Genomic DNA, 18715 nt, shown 5'->3' with positions numbered 1-18715 from the left:
GGTCCATTTATTGTGGCGGACTATTCTGAATGCGTACTATCATACCAAAAACAGCAATCTGAAGAAGCTGAGATGCACCCGAGCACTTTTACCGCTAATGCGCACGTGGTTTATTCATCGACCACAACATTTTCTGCAGGCAGATATATACGATTATATTTACACTTTTTAGCCCATGGTTAACATGAGCAGACCTAAAGACAGCCAAAAACCAAACCATATGTATGTCTACCCCATCCAAACTGGAACCAGCCAATGAACAGGGGTTTCTCTCTTAATGCGTAAAAACAACTATATTTTGTAAAGTTGGGAAATCATGATGCCAGAAAACACATTTCATTTCAAACTTTCACCTCACATTTTATTTACATTCTCGGGTCCTATATAATCAGCAAATCAAATTCTAAAACTATCTCCTGTAGATTGTTGGAACAGAGACGAACAAAACAGCTAAACGGGACCAAATCGATTTAGTCTCCACTGTGACTACTTTAAATATCCCACAAAATAAGTGATTACAAGGTTTGAATCTTGAAAGAAAGATCAGCCAATCCCACACTGGTGACATTTAATGCTTCACCAATGACCTAGTGGAGTGATAGAATACTGCTGGTGAAACTAGAAGTCATAACTAGAACTGAACGTAATAGTAGTAGTGTATGAGGCGTCGTAGAAGCAGTAGTAATAGTAGTAGTAGTGGAGGTACAGGGTGAAATTATACACTCTTCTTTCATTCAAGTACATAAGTTTAAATACAAAATATTTCAAAGCCATACACATAGTGCAAACTAACATATGAAGAAATGACCGTGTTCATATCTTACTTCGTAGATGACCGAGAGTTTAAAGCTGGTAAGAATGAGGATTAACGCCCTGATACCATCATCAGAAACAAAGATGGCTTTCTGCATCTCATCGACTGTTACAGACTTTGGACAAATGCAGTTTTTTTTTTGTCGATCAAATAACAGGCAAGGTTTAGTGAGTAACTTAGATGCTGTCACTGTGTTGTTTTTTTTCATGCTCTCTCTGAAGACACTTCTCAGTGTGTGTTATGGTATTGAATGTGTTCTCCTTTATGCGTAGGTGGCCCCAGTGATTAGAAGCTCGTAAGCAGGATCCCTGCTCCTGCGGCATAGCACCACACATGTGCAAATCATCCCTAGCATCTAGGAGAAAGAGAAAACAAGTCTAATTAGTGTTAAGGCTTTGAAACGCTTCACTGTAGTTGTGCAACAATGGGGCGCTGCAAAATTCACACAGTGGAAACCCTGAGGTAAGAGAGTGAAAGTTAAAATACCTGGATGGCAGCAAATGTCAGTGCGGTCCAGATGATATACATCATGATCTCCTTGAGCTTTTTCACAACCAGAGCCTCACAGCCCTAGACACACAGAATATGTTAAAACGTATGAAAGAATGAAGATATTCGGCTTAAAAAAGTAAGTGGTGTTCAGTTTGAAATCTTGACTAATCTAAAAATAACTTTACTTCTTGGTAGAGATCTTCAGGATGAGTTAGGGACCCCGTGCAGCTTCCAATGTTGAATCTACAGCAACTGATGGGTACGCTCTTGTTTTTGGATTCTTCATACCAGTGTGTATACTGCCAGTCAGAGTAATTATGGATCCCACAGCACTGGAGCTGTTCAAATGACAACGATTTAAACCATCAATTCTACAAGCCACACAGGTAAAACACCTTCATATTGGTGTTGTTAATGGAGATGAGATGTCTGTCCTCACCTGTCTCTGCACATAGTCGATGGCACGGCTCTGAGCATTGCTATTGGTGCCATTGTACTCGTCATACACTTTCTTGATAGTGCTACTGACTTCACTTTCAACCTGTCAAGAGGGGTGAGGCAAAACACATTTGTGGACATATCCTCCTTTAACGTGATGGCAAACACAAGCAGAGTAAATTAGGTCAACATCTCTACCAGGTGAGTATCATCAGAACAATCCTGTCCTGACATATGTTTGTCTTCCTTACCTTGGCCCTGTAAATGTATCCTAGAACCACCACTGCCACTTCCGTCATGAAAACCAGCAAGAGAATAATCACAAACTGTGGGTGGAATATTAAGATTTAGAGCTTCACATAGATATTTACACAGACAACACAAACATGCACTGCCACTTTGGCACGCACAAATAACATTCTTCATACTTAGTCCAACAAGCAACAGAGTGCTTATGGCAAGTCAAGTTGAAAATGTTTACAACTTGTTTCAATTCCTCCTGAAGTAACACTTTGCTTTCAAAGTTGATCTTTGATTCATCACTTCCACGGGATCCTCCTTAGAGTGTAAATACTACTTCTCTCTGCCAATTGAAAACTGGTTTCAAAACTGGTTCACTGACCGCTGTGAGTCCACAGTAGCTCTCTCTCACTGTCGCGCAGCATCCAATGAGTCCTATAATGAAGAGGAGGGCTCCAACTGCAATGATGACCACGGCTGGGACGAACGTGTACACATCCTCGAAGAAATGATCGTAGTCGTCGTACGTGATGAAGACGTAGGCTCCAACGTAGCACAGGACGCCAGCAGCGGCCTGATGGGGACAGCAACCTCAGCATTTGATTTGAGCATACCCACGAAGGCAAATCAAGTGGCAATACCTTGAAAAACTCAATGCATGCGGCTCCACACAGTTTTATCATCTGGTAAATGTCTTGAGATAATGTGTGATTTAATATGGCACAATATTTAGCAAAATAATAAGGTACATAACTCTACAGTAGTAATACCATACCGAAACTCGACAACATTTGATAATCAGATAAATATACCTTACTTTAGACCCATTAAGTTAAATTGACAGATATTGTTACTTTGCAGATTAAGTTTTCGAAAGTCCAGGTCATATTGCTCCTTGTATTATATAACATATCAGATTCTCAACAATCCAAATAGTATGTTAAGTATGTGCATCATATATGATAAATACAGTCTATGATAATAATATACACAATACACTTGGCTGCTCATTAGTTACTCTTTGTTTTCAGCTGCCTTTAACGCTCCTCTATACTTTACGTTTGAATTAAATCAAGAGAAACCCTACATCCCCTCTACATTGTACCTGTTTGTTTAAGGAATCTATTTACATAGTTACTAACTCATATCTATTGCTGTCATGGCTCCATGACTTTAGTTGTTACCCTCACAGGTAACTTGAGCTTGTTTTCACATTGAACTATGTTTTTCCATTTTGAAAAAAAAAAATTGAACTGTAGAATGAGCACTTTGACACAACTCTGTTATACACTTTGCAGCTGTGTGTTAGTTAAAAATGAATGTGTTGTTCAGTCTTGTGCAAATGACTCAGTAGCTGCAGTGTGAGCCTGCTCTGGGACAGAGTCTCATATTTCAGAACATGCCTATTAGCTTTTCCTCCTCCGCCTCCTGGAAAGTGAAATGATGCATTTGTTGACATCATGTGTTGACGTGGAGTTAGCTTAGCATCGCTGTGTAGCTGCTTCGTGTGGTGTCTCTGTTGTTTGGTGCATTGACTCCGACCTGCTCCTCATAGCGGAGGTGTGACAGTGAGAAGATGTCCCTTCCTCTCGACTCGGACATGACAGTTGCCTCACTGAACGGAGCTGTTAGCGAAGAACAACTTGAGCCGACATGTCTTCTCTGAATGACTGCACTCTCAAACTTGTATCACTCCTCCCTTCAAACAGAGCTAGCCTCAGCTAGGCTAGCAACTGACAGGACACCTAGCTTAGCTTAGCTTAGCTTAATGTAGCTAGCTGCTGCGGCTGTGACGCACATTGAAAACAGTGAGAAACTCGCAGACTCACCCAGAAAATGAGGTTGAGAAACACGAGCACCGTCTTTGAGGACGTGATGCCGCACTGTCCCATCTTCAGCGCCGGGGGTTCGAAGCTGTACGTGTTGGAAAGTTGTGCAGGTTGTCCTACTCAAACATGTCTACACTACACACACACTAACTCACTCCATGTCCCAACTCTCTGTGACAAAACAGCGCCACCAACAGAACAAGAAACACTCCCCTCACACCTACCTTTACTCAGTATTTCACCATCCTCACACAATTGTCTGTGTGCATCTTGTATTCTAGCCACTCTCTGGGTTTTATAAGTGATTCATACAGCTAAATAATAGTAAAAAAAATGAATTAAAAAAAATTATGTTGAATTCAGTCAAAATGGAAGTAGGAGCGCTTTGCTAGCATCTAGTAATGGGACATTTAATCTGAGTTTTACCTGTCCCTCATAGATAAAACAAGTGAGAGTATTGATAGCAGTCTGGGATTACTGGTGTTACAATATGTGTTACAATAAGAGTCAAGATTCTATAAGATTTGTTGTCATTCCAAAACATGGGGGACATCAGAGGGAACGGAACTAGGTGCTGAGGTCCCGATGAGCAGCAATGAAATAGAACACTGAAATCTATACAATCTACAATCTATACAATCTAAATCTATACAGCAGCTAATAAATTCAATACAACAATGAATCAATAGAACCTCAATCTAAACAAACAATAGCAATACTAGTTTCAATAGGAGTTAAAACCTAAAAATCCAGACACATTGCTCATTAAATTAGCCTTTATAGTAATGTATGCACACTTTTAAGTCTTGGTTGAATACACAAATACAAAATCCATGAATTATTCTCTTAGAAAAATCAATGAACATGTTTACAATGTTAAAGAAAGGGCCTTAGAATTCCTCAAGTCGCCCCCTAGTCCAGATCCACACCCCAAACCTTCCTTTGTTCATGCTCTACCCCTTCACAAAACGTTATCTAGTTTATTTTATAATACGGAAAAAACACAACAACACAAACAAACGTTATAAAATTAAACTAAGTGAACTGAAATGTGAAAACGTGAGACTGGGAAGAGTGAGGACTTGAAGGGATGGATTACAAAAATGTAGAAGATCAAGCCAAGTCCAAAGCTTGGGATCACTTTCAATGTAGAGAAACCAGACACACTGGACTATAGACACGGTTTTGTTTCATTTAGATTATGCACACACTTTAAATAATAGTTTTTTGAGATATGATCATCATCACATTATCATACAATTTACAGGAAATCATTACAGGTAATACACAACAATGCCTCCATTAACAAGGAAAAATTAAAAATGTAGATTCATAATAATCCTGATAATTTTAACCCTAACAAACAGACACATTAAAAACCCAGATCTCTATGTGTATTAGTCTTTTATTTTATAGATGAAGAGAAGCTGACATCAGCATATGTGCCAAATATTTGGTCCAAGTGGAAGAAGTGTGGTGCAAAATTGGTGTTTGGTTTCTTGTGGTGCACGTCATTCTTGCTGGGCCCCCCGTAGATGCCAAATGGTATCAGACGCGATGTCGACCAGGGGATATCATAGCCACAGTGATCCTCTATAGAGACGTAGACGTGCACCACCATGAAAGCCCATGTGGTAAGAAGGTGGCATCGCAGGATCACAGGGTTCACGGTTGTCCAAAAGTCGACCGTGATCAGCTCCCAACCGCCGAGACACTGATTGGCGGGAGCAAAAGGGGACGTGTAATTATGGTGCATGGCGTGGAAGGTGATGTACAGCCAGCGGATTCTGTGGTGGAGCAGGTGCCAGATGAAGTACTGGAAGTCAAAGAGCAGGAGGCTGCCGATCACTCCAGCTGTCAGCTCAATCAGGAACGGAGCCTGGTCCGGGAGGTCAATGGGTGGCCTCCATGCCCACTCGGCCACTGATGCCGGAAGCACTAGGAACACATGGTTGTACAAAGTGACACCAGCACAGTGCAGCAATGTGGAGGCGTTTGGCCGTCGGCTGGGCTGGATCTTGAACTGCTGGACCCAGGCCCACCGGTTCCCCATGATGACACAAACGAGGAAAGGAAGGCACAAGATGAAGTAGGAAGACACAGTCAGAACAATGGGGAAGAGGCGAGATCTCAAATAACCTCTGTAGTTGAGCCTCAGACTGTACCACACAGGCTGCAGCAAAGAAACGTTTCCCAAGCATCTCATCCAAAGATCTAAGCAGTTATACTGATGAACTATGGATGGACCCAACCGGTGTTTATTTTATTTGACACTATCTTGCAGGAAAACTCAGCTGCTCAATCATACAACTCATTTGAAATCAAAGAACTCAGAATAATTTAGAACGTTCCAAAGTCCTCTGAAAATTCAAATGCCACGCCCAAAATATGTTAAATTACAGAAAATATCGTTAGATTATTACAGAATTGTTGTGTATCATTTCTTGTGTAATTGTTTTCACAGGTCAGGGACGAACTTTTGAACTTTTGAACATGTATGACTAGTCGTTAAATGTGGCAAACTCCACCTGCCAATCAAGATAGTGTGATAAGTAACTATTTATTTACAGTGTATGGATAAGAAGGAAACTGTTTTCTCAGCTGCTGAGTTCAAAGTGAAAAGTGACCCTCCAGACTGTAGAGGGCGCTGACGTATTTTTTCATTTTCACACTCTCCACCCGAGGCAAATGAAGACCCGCCTTCAGCTCGGATTGGCTCAGATTTGGGCAAGAGGCGCAATAACTGGTCAGAAGCCAATCGTAGACAAGGTACAGGCGGGTCTTCGCTTATCTTGGGTGAGAAAAAAAAAAAAACGTAATTACGCAACACCGTTACGCTTTCCACGCATGTTTACGTTACGTGCAGCACGTAAACATTCAGCTGACAGCTCGACGTCAAACCATTCAATTTATGCTTTTATTTCCCCACGGTTTAAACCTTTGCCTGGACCCTTGCGTGTCTTTTAGGTAACGTCATTTCTTTCAACACTAACAGTGGTAAGATCGTCCCCCTCGACAATCGACTTGAAGTGTAACTAGCTAAGTAAGGCAGCTAATGTTTGACTGTGATTATGTTATGCTAACAGGCTACATGGGCAAATGTTTGTGGACACCCTTGTACACAGCCCACTTCAAATATAGTTTAACTTGGCTTAGCCCCTTACCTCAGGTCTTCAGATTTAACTTCATGGGGGCATCAGATACTCCCCCTTTCTGCATTTTAGGTGTATTTTGTGGAGGTCCTTGCCTATTTCAACACAACAATGCTCCTTCGTATTTGTGTATTAACAGAAGAAGTAATTGCATTTCAGTAATCAGTGTGGCTGATAATTCCTTTATTCAGGTCTTTGTAAAAATGGAGAGTTGTGAGGAAGGAACTGTAACTGAATCCGAACCAGTTCAACGCACCCAGCCGCTGTGCCGATTCTTCTCTCAAGGCCGTCACTGTAGTTTTGGCAACAGATGTAAATTTCAGCATGTGAGAGATGACACCGCTGCTCACGAGAAGGAGACTAACAGGACACCCAGCCAGCCAGATTTCAACCAGGACCCTGGTGGAAATGTGGGGCACAGACCTCCTCACCCTAACAAGTCCAGGGCTGGCCCCCCGGGCGCAGGTCGCCGCCGCCCCTGTCGCTACTTTCTCTCCGGCCACTGCACCATGGAGGACAGATGCCGCTTCTGGCATCCACCTCAGCTCCCCTCAGTGGATGACCTGCCTGTTTCTGGCGATCAGATGAAACCCGCTCAGAGGATGATACCAGTGCCCCGTCCCAGCATCCTCCAGGAGGTCAAGCTGTGTGACCTGACTGAGGACGTAGCCGAGCAACTACGAGAGACAGAGATCAAGCAGCTGAAGAAGCGTTTTCCTAAAGACAAGCTGATTATTCAGGAACGAAGTGATGGCAAAGTAACTTTTTACAGGATGACTGTGGAGGCCACTGATCCAGACTGGGTACACAGTTTCTTCTTCCTCCTATCTCTGCTCTTCATTGACCTTCGAGCAATGCTATTTATTTAATACAAAGCCTCAGTGTGATCAGTGTTAAGTAGCACAGAAAAACTTTGGATTCAAGAATTTGGATCAAGATGTACCACTTAGAACCTATTTAATCCACTTGTTACAAGGGAAAGTGGGTAAAGCGGCGATTACGAATTTAGGCTCATTTGACTAAGTTATTGGGAAACTATATTTGGTGTTCCAATATTCTCATGTTTTGTTTTTTAAACCACTGACCCAAATTTTGTTTAAAATATAGCCTTTCATTAGAATGAATAAGTATATAACCTGGACATATTATGACACTCTGCATTGTGACCTGCAGCCTTTTGATCTGAAAGAAATTGACATCATGGTGAGCTTCCCAGATAATTATCCACAGGAGGTAAATGACATTAAGGTTTTTCTGTAATGTTTTCATGTGACTTACACAAACAACAGTTTCTAACAACCTTGATATCTTCTCCTAAGGTTTTCACTTTGAATGTACCATTGGATAAGGATCTGCCAGAAGTTATGGCAAGGTAAAAGCTTTTCACTTTATTTATTTATTTATTTATTTAATTGTTGTTGACAGTCTTTTTTTTAAATGTTTCTGTCTGCACAGACATGCAGAAGAAGCCTCTTTGGAGTGGCTTCAGGCCAAGCATGCAACCAATCTGCTTCGGGGAAAGGTAGAGTTGCTCTTCCGGCCTTTTCTGCGCTGGCTAGATCGAAGTTTGGAGAGACTGTTCACCGAAGGAGCCAGGCAGGTGAGACAACAGCCTGTGTGAAGTTAAAGTTAAAGTTAAAGTTAAAGTAGCTTTATTGTCAATTTCTTAACATGTTCAGAACATACAAGGAATTGATACAACGTTTCCCACTCTCCCACAGTGAAACATATAAAGTGCACAGGCACAACAGATAACAAGACATTTCCTAGTACTAGGTAAACATACAGAATTTTTTAAGTACAGCAGCATAAGGTTCTCTAAAAGTGTAAACGTAGTGATTTAAGTGATAAAGTGCAACAGTACAAGAGACAGTTTGTTGCAGAAGTAAACATACAGAATTTTTTAAGTACACCAGCATAAGGTTCTCTAAAAGTGTAAACGTAGTGATTTAAGTGATAAAGTGCAAACAGTACAAGAGACAGTTTGTTGCAGAGTCCTGAGTGTTTTTAGTTTTTTTGGGGGGGATTTAAGCCTCCAGTCAGACTAGAGGATATGTCTGGGGGGAGTGAGGGGAGAGAGTTTAGCTTGGTGACAGCTTGTTGTATGAAACTATTTCCGAGTCTGGTGGTGCGGCAACGGAGGCTCCTGTACCTTCTTCCAGAGGGTAGGAGGCTGAACAGACCGTGATTGTAAATGTTGTGTCTTCCTATTTCAATAAATGCTTCAACTAGAACATTTTCATTTTGAATTTTTGCAGTTAAAAAAAGAAATTGACGTAGAAAGGGCTGGACTGCAGTTTATACCATACCAGGAGCTCCAGGCAGCAGTATGTGAAAAATCAGAGAAGGACACCTCCTCTGAGCCTGCCTCTGACACCACTCCTGCTCCTGATGCAGATGGGGACACCAGTGAAGAAGGAAAACTAGAAATGACAGAAGGTGAGAGTGCAGTGGACAGAGGAAAGCTGCCTTGTTCAGGCTGTGATGAAGAGCAGCAGCAGGTACAGGAAGTCAGTCATCTGGTAGAGAACATTAAGATCAGTGATCCCCGCAGAGGCACAGAGGTGAAGGTGCTGGGACTGAGGCTGGGAGAGAACACAGCCACCTTAGTTGCCCAAAAGATCACGGTTTCTCTTCAGTGTAACAGGTAAAGAAAAAACCACAAAAAGAAATCAAATTTAAGCTGTTCTTTTTTTAGAGTAAGCAGAATCCTCAGTTGTAAAGCCGACTCTTTTCTGTGTGTGTCACTTGTGCAGGTGTAAAGTCACCGCAGACCTGATCCTCAACGGCCGGACAGCCTGCATAGCTCAATGTGAAAAGTGCAGCACCAGCATCAATGCTGCATACAGGCCCTGCATGCTGCACCATTACAGCGACGTCCTGGGCTACCTGGACCTCCACAACGTCACAACTGCTGACCTGGTGCTTCAGGACTGTGACCTCATCGTGGGCTGCCTCAGCTGCTCCCAGGAGTGCCCTGTCCAGGTAATGAAACACGTTGAATCAAGACGTGTGTAAATTAACATTGTGAAATCACACCAAGAAAACAACTGGAATATGAATTGATGAGCTCTCACCCTCTGTTTTTGTTTTTATTTCTCCTCAGAATCTTTCCTATGGACAAACCAAAGAGTTAAACTGTGAACACTGCCACAGCAAACTTAGTATACTGGCTGAGAGCGTAAGATTCCAGTATATTCAGCCCCGCACCAACAAATCAGGTCAGAGCTAATCTGCATTTGTTATCAGCAAATGTTTTGTAGCTAAGAAGGGCCACAATTGACTCTTGGTCCACATTTGCCTCACATTGTTTGGTTTAAAAAGCTACACAATGCATGAAACCTTTATAAATGAACATTATACTCATACGGATGTGAATATGTTTACTGTCAAATGTACCAATCCCCCATCCCCTTTGTGCAGGTTCAAGTGCTGTTAGTTATAAGACCATAAGAGATCCTGCCGTGCAAAAGGGGAAGCCACTACCAGACAAAGGAGCATGCAAACATTACAAACAGAGCCATCGCTGGCTAAGGTAACGTCCTTGCTGTGTCCTGTTCAACTTCTCCTTTCTGATATCTGAGATGTTCCCGGAGAAGTCGGTGCAAGCTTTGTTTCCCTGTTTTTAGGTTTCCTTGCTGTGGCCGGGCTTACGCCTGTGACGTGTGCCACGGTGAGGACCAGGACCACCCAATGGAACTCGCCACCAGGATGATTTGTGGCTACTGTGCCAAAGAACAGGTTAGTCACAGACATAACATGACATTACATTTAAGGCATCTGTTGTATATATTGATTTGCACTCTGCTAACTGAAGAGAGGTATCCAAGGTTACACCCATTCAACATAACATTAGAAAAGTGCAGGAAGTTGAGAGTCTCAGCTTTCTAAGTTTTACTACAGAATGTAGATTGTTGATTTGCAACTTGCATTAATTGTAAGCCTTAATATTCACCTTCATATCATCGGTTGTTTTATTTTAATAAGGAAACAGTTTAAAAAATATGCACCAGTTCAGCTTATGGAGTGAAAATATTTGACGAAAGGTGAAATGTAGTTTGGGAACCATCTTGATTTGCTCAGGTTATTTATTCAATCATAAATACAAATTTTGGTCCCAACAGGAAGCATGTATGCATTTCTGAGTTTTTACTCCGTTCTTATTATTCTCATTTCTGTTGCAGCCATACGGCAATGGAAAGCCTTGCATCAGTTGTGGGAGCATGATGACCAGGGGCACTCGCACCAGCCACTGGGAGGGAGGACTGGGCTGCAGAAGCAAAGTCAAAATGAACAGGTACATCTATTGAACGACAAATTTTAATTAACCAAGTACTAAAGAAAACATACCAGTAGTAATACAAATATTTGACTCATTAACGCAAAGATTGAAATTAACACGTTCTTGTTGATAAAAAGTTAATCAGAGGAATTTTTTCTTTTCACTCTAGAAATGATCGACACAAATATGCAAACACCAACAAAACCATTTCCAGGAAGGCAGCCAGTGAAAAGAAGTAGCTGGTGAAAAAGAGGGTTGTTTTTTTAACCGGTGAAATTACATTATGGTTTCTATGAAATATGCGTTGCCTTAAAAAATCATTTTGTTGTGATCCTTCATAATGTGAGTGGGAGAATTGAGAATATTCAGATCTGCATTTAAAATCTGAAGCTTTGGTGTGGATTGAGTGAAAAGACCTTGGTTTAGTATTAATCTCAGGTTTAACAGGTTATCGCATATAATGCGATAGAGAGTGAGTCAATGCATGCAGGTCATTTGATGTGATTGCAGAGTGTGTAAACAGATCAGAAGTGTCTTATTTCCCTGTTTAATCCTGTTATAATAGAAAAAGAGGTACAAGAAGCTTCAGGTTATCTCTGGACTGACAATTCAGTGTGTAGACATGTGTCCAACCATTTCAGAAAAACACAACACAAGTTGTGAAACCTAACTCTGGGGTTGTAAGTGGTTTGATTACTTCTGCTAAAGAGATTAGGTTTTCATCTGTGTACGTTTGTTTCTCCTCAGGATTATGTAGAAGCTACTCCAGCGTTTTAGAGCATGACTGAAGGAGGGAACCAATTTAATCTTGGTGCAGATTGGGGAATTTAGTTTTTCACTTTCTTTAACACAACAAAATATGCGTTTTTCAACATTTTCGTTTATCAGAGAATAATTCATGAATCTTGATTTAATAAAGACAAAATGGACACGTTTGGAAGAAAAGAAATCCAGATTTAGTGAATTTCAATGTTGTTTCATGAGGGGACTGTTGGGCCTTGGCGGAGGTCTGAACTGTGTAACAATCTAGATTTACATTAGAAATGTATCTTCAACTAAATAATCATTCTTATAACAATAATCTATTCTGCTACTTGGATTAAAAAACGGAGAATTGTTAACCTGTGTCCATATTTCACATTTATAAAAAAGTTTTCTGCCTTTTGTCCTTCAATGCATCTGTGCTGGTTGAGTCTCAGGCTTATCAATGTTTTATGTCTAAAGCCTGGGCTTGAACACGTTAATCTTGGGAAGGTCTGCTGTGGACATTGCGCTGCAAGGAGGGGGAAAAAGTGCTGATCTGCTACGATTGGGAGCAAAGCCCCATCTGTTGACCTCTACTGTATAAAGGCAGAACTTTGTGGCGATCAGGAGACTTTCAGCAGCAGCAGCAGCAGCAGTGTTGGTTATACTTACACCAAGATGCTGAACATCAGTGAGTTGCCTTTGGAGCTCCTGGCTTCCCGGCCCTCAGACCGGCTTCTGCAGCCTTTCTGGGATTATTTGCTTTTTCACCACCTGCCTCTCTTATCATCTCCTTTTTTCCCAGTCCTACTTGCTTTTTCCAGTTATTTCTTCTTCAGCTTACCTTTCGCTGTGCTGGACCTCCTGGGAGAAAAGGTGCCTTCCATGTATAAGTACAAGATCCAACCGGACAGGCAGCCAACAGTGAGGATGATGGTGAACAGCTTCCTCAAGGCGCTCTATAACCACATCTTCTTTGTTATTCCATCTGTAATAATCTGCATGTTCATATTGCCTGCACCAATTCTGCCACATGAGGCTCCTACTCTGTGTGAGGTTTTCATCGATGGTCTGGCTGCGCTTCTCGTCTTTGACACGCAGTACTACATTTGGCACTTCATACATCACAAGCATTCACAGCTTTACCGCTGGATCCACGCCATCCACCACGAATACGTGGCGCCCTTCTCGTGGTCGACCGAGCAGCTCAGCATCCCAGAGCTGATGTCCGTGGGACTGTGGAGCAACCTGGACCCTATTGCTTTAAATTGTCACCCGCTGACCACGTGGTGCGTCACCATCTTCAGCATCTGGATGTCCGTGGAGGACCACATAGGCTATGACCTGCCGTGGACCCTCAACCACCTGGTGCCTTTTGGTTTGCTGGGTGGTGCTCCGGCTCATGACATGCACCACCAGAAGCCGAGTAGCAACTACGCTCCTTTCTTCAGTCACTGGGACATCATCTTCGGCACCTACGTTCCTCTGAAGAAAAAAACTTTGAGATCATGGTAACAACTGAAAATAATAGTTTTTGTAATTGTCTCTTTGTTAAATCAATTTGAATTATTTTTCTATCTGCATTGTCTATAATTTTGTAAAACTTTTCTTTGTGAGGCTTATTTCCTGTGACATTCAATGAGAAATTTGTGTAAATTAGTATTTTGGTTTTGTTTATGCATTCAATAAATGGTTGTTCATTTCCCTTGTCCCTATTGTTTCTATCTGTTATGTGTGACTATCTGTTGTATACTGCCACAGTTGACACATTCAGTACATTATTCTCCATGCTGTCAATTGCATAATCATACATCATTCACAACATTCCAGTGAAGTAACCAGCAGTAATCGGTTTAGTGTTAATATGCAATTTGCAAGTTTCTGTAAATCACTTCCTGTTCTAGTTTCTCCTCACAATCTAGTTACATAACACAAAATCTTTGAAGCTTTATTTAGCAATATTTCTCCTCTCAAGTTCTAATGAGGTATAAGGAGCTTTTGAACTGGGGAATCCATGTTGCGTTGGTCAGGCTTATCACCCAGAGGTCAAAACCAGCACAGGGGGAGTGGAGGCTCACTGCGGCTTGGGGACATTTCACATTTACTGACTGGTGAGGAGTGTAAATGATGCACATGGAATTTTTGTGGAGGGTTGGAGCATGACACAATGAAGAACCCATTTAATTTTTGAGTAGATCAGATAAAATATTTGTTATTAAAATGAATGTCAACAAAAGGTTCACTTGACCCTGACCCCACTCTTCACCACATATTGGCAGCAGAGCACCTTCTCCACATGACCCTGTTACAAGAAATCTTTCCTGCCAGAAGCCATTGGACTCTGTAACACTTCACCTCTGTCTGACACACAACACTCTGCACTGTTTGACCTTTGCCCTCTTCCTGTTGCCATGTCCTACTCCATATGTGTACTATGCACATTGCTTTTTCTATATGCAATGTTCATATTTTTATTCTTATATTTGTAAAATTTGCATAGTGTGTTCTGTGCCTGATATCTCGCTACTATAAAACACGTTTAATCAATCCATCATCTTCGGTTTCATCTTCATGACAACTGCGCAACTAATTTTTTTAAATCCAATTATGTTTTTTTCTCTGTTGTGTCAAGAAATGAATTTGTAAATAACACAGGTACAAATAATTGTACTTTCTTTAATACTCTTTCTGGTAATGACTAATTTATCTCATTAAATTATACTGCTTTTGGTATCTCCGATGTGAGTAGATTTATCTATAATGGCCAATAACACACAAACAGGCCATCAATATTTACATACATTTATTTGGAACAAAACACAGGCCACAGATAGTTGTTTTCAGTGAAGGCTCTTATTTAGATACTGCACAAACATGTTGGAGATTTTTCCTGTGTTCTCTGTCGGATGCGTCTTGGTGTAGCTGATGAACTGGCGCCGTAGTTTCCGCAGCTCTGCCATGTTGATGCCCCTGGTGAGCTCGATGTTAGTCATCGGGTTAAGGACGTTTGAGTACAAGCTGTTCTCACATGAAGACAAGAATCCTCCTCCTCAACAGCATGAAGAAGAGATGAGGAACTGAGCACAGTATCTGAAGGTCACAGTATCACACCTCAAGTCTTTCAGGAGGAAGACATAAACCACACAACACAAAGTGCTGAATGTCTCCGTCATTGCTTAAAAGTGTGTCATTAAAGGCGGACCTGTGCAGAGTCGAATGTTCTTTTAAGGTGGTTTCTGATCTTAATCATCTCTTTCAAAAGGAACAATTTAAGTATTTGCTTTTGAGAAAGTGTGCCAATACAAATCAATATATCCCACAGTATTTTATTACAGCCAGGACCTTTAACAGTGATTGGCTGCTGTAGCTTTCTTCTGAGCTCTTTGATGGACATGCATTCACCCCCCATCCCCTAACATGTCATTTGATATAGAGTGCTTTGCTTCCCACTGGTGAGGGAAAGACTTGCATGAGTCATCCCAGTCATTGGCCTTGACAGATCACCGCTACCTGGATGTGTGACGTCACACAGGGGCGCAAACATGAACACGTATATCCACCGAAAAAAGCAGCTTAAATGAAAAAAGAAAATGGAGTTTTTAAATATCAATATGTTCATGTGAGAAAGGATATCTTTTCTGTAGCTCCTGGAACTGATATGAGATCCCCGGGAACACTTGTCTTCTGTGAGTTGAAAATTGCCTGAAAATTAAAAAATGACATTAAAAACAGTAGATAATGTTCCTACTGAGAAATGCAAGTTCCCAGGGGCTTTGGATTGTTGAGAGTCCAATAGTACACACTGAGCCACACACACTTCTTATTCATATAATTAACAGGAAAGTTGTTTAAAATACTAGTTATTGACTGAAAACATTTCGGTTGCTAAATTGAACAAACTATTTCAGGCAACTACCTGCTGGACTCAATGGAAAATCAAGCGGACTGAGCAGGTCATTATTTATTGGCTGAAAACCATTAGCATTGGCTGAAAACCATTAGCATTAGCACATGACATCACAGGCATGTCAATAAATGGATAAACACTTGCAGGGACAAAGGTGTTCACACAACAGGAGACGCAAACACACACCTTGACACCGGAACGAGCAAAGGGAGGACATGTACCACTTTTCTTTAAGTCATAGGGGCTGGACGGTGGATTTTAAAAATATATTACCTATAGTAACTGCATTCACTTTGTGTGCACTGAAAAGTCTACACCGTGAACACAAAGTATTTTTCAATTCAAAACTTGCAAATCTCACTTTGGTGATCGGGAAATATGATCTAAAACACTTCCACAGACAGAAGAGTACCAGCGAGGACGATTTTTTTCCATTTTGCATTGTGAAAGAAAAAGTCAAAGTATCAAGAATAAAGTTGCATTAAATAAGGAGATTATTCTATTTTGAACATTAGGTCAAAATGTCTAGATTCAACAAATTTCAAGTTTAAATTCAAGCTTTCAAAAGTACTTATTTCCGTGATTGTGTGCGATTGCCAACACAATGTGATGTAGGAATTTAAAGAGATGACACTGAAAAGACATCTCTTTTCAAGCCACATGAGCTTGAAAAGATAGAACACTGGCAACTTAAACAGCTGTCAGTAGTTCTACAATTAAACTTTATTCCCAAAATTCAAAAGTAAAAAAAATCATCCTCCATCGTTTTCTTCTGCCTGGCCCTACTCCTTAAAACAAACTGGGACCAGCCAAAAATATAACAACTAGAGAGAAACCGGAGAGACTCATTCAAGGTCAAAGAGAAAAGAACAGATTAAAACATACCACTAAGACTTCTTGTGTGATCTTGTCCAACTCGTACAAGAAGTTTGAAGACAACAGCGGTTGCTGTGAAGAGACAAGGACTTATTACCATCAGGCAGTCAAAAAGGTAGAATGACAGGAAATGAATCTGCACGTGTGTTAAAGAAATAAAAGCATGCGTGTTCCTTACACTCTGCGTCGACTGGTTAGGTGCGGGTGCTTTTCTTTTGAAAAGTGCGTCGGAGATGGCTTCAAACGGGAGCGTGTCGTCCTTTAGGATGGAGAAGAGAGGACTGTCCCATCGGTTTCTGGAGTCTGGAGCTTCATATCGGAGAACTAACGCATCAAAGCTAGAAGGGACAGAACGTAAAAAGATTAAAGTGCATAATTATATTTTTACCCCTACGTCACTGAGGGACATGCACACACTCACACACGCGGAGGCCTCTCACTCACATGTCCTGTGTGTACTGCTCAGCAGCCTCTCGACCGCTATTCCACGACGAGCTCTGTTCATCTGACGTCAAACAGTAAACCTTCAGTAAGAGAGAGCATGGAGGCTTATGTGACTAATGTAAAAGTTTTTTCCATTCAAATATTAAATTATAGTTCATTCAGACAGTAATATATCACACTCACCAGGCAGTGGGGTGTCTGTGCGTGTTTGATGAGACAGAACAGTTCATAGCGGTAGCCTGTAAAGTATTTCAGTGTTAAATCTCAGAGAATAGACAAACCACGGTGATTAAAAAGCAAACTATGGATCTTATCATTTACCTTTTATGTAATTTAATGAGTCCAAAATCACAATGTCGTCCTTGTTGACTTTTCTAAACCAACCCAAAATATCACATGTTAAAAAAAGTGGCAGTGAAAGCAAAAGAGCAGTGATGGATCCTCTGTGTGAAGCTCACCTCTCTACCTCAGCTTTCAGAGAGCCTCGGACATTTTTCTCCTTTTGGGAATCTGGGACAAATACAACAAGGTTAAGTTGCTGCAGAAATCCAGGGTAAGTCAAAATAAATCCTGATTCAGACCAGCCCTCTCCTTAGACCCTTTAATTCAGCCTGTAACATACTGTGGACAACAGTTCAGCTTCAACTGGAACTGAAAGGTTTGAATGTTGGATGATAATATGAATCAAAACAATATTGATTGAATAACTTTATACTCTGACACTATGTCAGTCATGTATATGTACACTGTCACTGACATTTAATACACAGGAAACATTTTATTATGAAGGGAGGAGAGCTGAAATATAATCCTGATCCGTGATTGGTCAAATAGCTACAACCTTCACCAAAGACCAATGATGGAGACGCTTCACGCCAAACCCCTTTCAAAATAACATGAATTCAACGCTGCCCAGTTTATAAATACACCCATGTGCTCCATTTCTCTCTATGTTCTCAGGATGTATTATAGTCATCCATCGGCGGACCTAACATCACTACAGAGATGAGTCCACCTTAACAACAAGTCATGTTAACCAACTGGTCCCACAGTTGTGCTTCCACAAGTTGAATTGGTTAAGTTCAAATTAGCACTTTAGATTGAGATGCTCCAGTTGAATTAAAGCTGTGGAGGCTCTGGTGGGTGGCCAAGATGTGAAAGAATCCTCCAACACTCACAGGAACGAACTCATACGCCAGGTGGCTACAGGAAGTTGGACGTGGTTGGAATCACTTGCCTGCGTAAACACTGTTTTTGTCAACACCCAGAGCTCCGTCTCCCACAATGTGAACCTTGGCTTTCGAGCTGTGTTCGAAATGAACCTTCAGCTCCTCCGCCCGTCGCGTTTTGCCGCTACACGGGAAACCGCACATCACGACCAGAGGCATGGCTGCTGCGTCTCCTCAAAATAAACCGGCCATGGGGATGGGATGACACTTTCTTCTAGCTGTACGGTAGAAGAATAGTTTGGGCGCATTACCGCCACCTTCTGGATTG

General features: G+C 41.4%; 5 protein-coding genes across 6 annotated transcripts; 2 read left to right on the top strand and 3 right to left on the bottom strand.

Moving 5' to 3' along the window:
* Positions 1-334: 334 nt before the first annotated feature.
* On the bottom strand, positions 335-3996 carry tspan3a (tetraspanin 3a). The gene is made up of 7 exons (XM_062389413.1): positions 3814-3996; positions 2367-2558; positions 1996-2070; positions 1746-1847; positions 1492-1644; positions 1301-1384; positions 335-1169 (listed from the first exon to the last, which is right to left on the bottom strand). The coding sequence occupies exons 1-7, from the start codon at positions 3874-3876 to the stop codon at positions 1077-1079; spliced, it is 762 nt and encodes a 253-aa protein (XP_062245397.1). The 5' UTR covers positions 3877-3996; the 3' UTR covers positions 335-1076.
* Positions 3997-5218: 1222 nt separating this feature from the next.
* ch25hl1.2 (cholesterol 25-hydroxylase like 1, tandem duplicate 2) lies at positions 5219-5866 on the bottom strand. Its single transcript, XM_062389710.1, has one exon. The coding sequence runs from the start codon at positions 5864-5866 to the stop codon at positions 5219-5221; it is 648 nt and encodes a 215-aa protein (XP_062245694.1).
* A 790-nt stretch (positions 5867-6656) lies between these two features.
* Positions 6657-12368, top strand: si:dkey-24l11.2 (uncharacterized protein LOC100034462 homolog). 2 transcript variants are annotated; one of them, XM_062390239.1, is made up of 12 exons: positions 6657-6780; positions 7157-7768; positions 8139-8198; positions 8285-8337; positions 8421-8565; positions 9224-9612; positions 9722-9950; positions 10072-10186; positions 10389-10500; positions 10595-10706; positions 11150-11262; positions 11417-12368. In XM_062390239.1, the coding sequence occupies exons 2-12, from the start codon at positions 7169-7171 to the stop codon at positions 11484-11486; spliced, it is 1998 nt and encodes a 665-aa protein (XP_062246223.1). In that variant the 5' UTR covers positions 6657-6780; positions 7157-7168; the 3' UTR covers positions 11487-12368. The 2 variants fall into 2 exon arrangements, with proteins under 2 accessions (XP_062246223.1, XP_062246222.1); XM_062390238.1 differs by having other exon boundaries at positions 6657-6810.
* Positions 12369-12514: 146 nt separating this feature from the next.
* On the top strand, positions 12515-13695 carry ch25hl1.1 (cholesterol 25-hydroxylase like 1, tandem duplicate 1). The gene has a single exon (XM_062390240.1). The coding sequence runs from the start codon at positions 12670-12672 to the stop codon at positions 13504-13506; it is 837 nt and encodes a 278-aa protein (XP_062246224.1). The 5' UTR covers positions 12515-12669; the 3' UTR covers positions 13507-13695.
* Positions 13696-14779: 1084 nt separating this feature from the next.
* kti12 (KTI12 chromatin associated homolog) lies at positions 14780-18658 on the bottom strand. Its single transcript, XM_062389021.1, has 9 exons — positions 18456-18658; positions 17677-17728; positions 17540-17592; positions 17402-17457; positions 17219-17298; positions 16953-17112; positions 16784-16846; positions 15625-15693; positions 14780-14975 (listed from the first exon to the last, which is right to left on the bottom strand). The coding sequence occupies exons 1-9, from the start codon at positions 18604-18606 to the stop codon at positions 14832-14834; spliced, it is 828 nt and encodes a 275-aa protein (XP_062245005.1). The 5' UTR covers positions 18607-18658; the 3' UTR covers positions 14780-14831.
* Positions 18659-18715: the final 57 nt, after the last annotated feature.

Source organism: Platichthys flesus, chromosome 6, assembly GCF_949316205.1.
Source record: "Platichthys flesus chromosome 6, fPlaFle2.1, whole genome shotgun sequence".
NCBI classification, from domain to species: domain Eukaryota; kingdom Metazoa; phylum Chordata; class Actinopteri; order Pleuronectiformes; family Pleuronectidae; genus Platichthys; species Platichthys flesus.
Note: the sequence above shows the minus strand (reverse complement) of the source record. Positions and strands in the feature narration are given on the sequence as shown.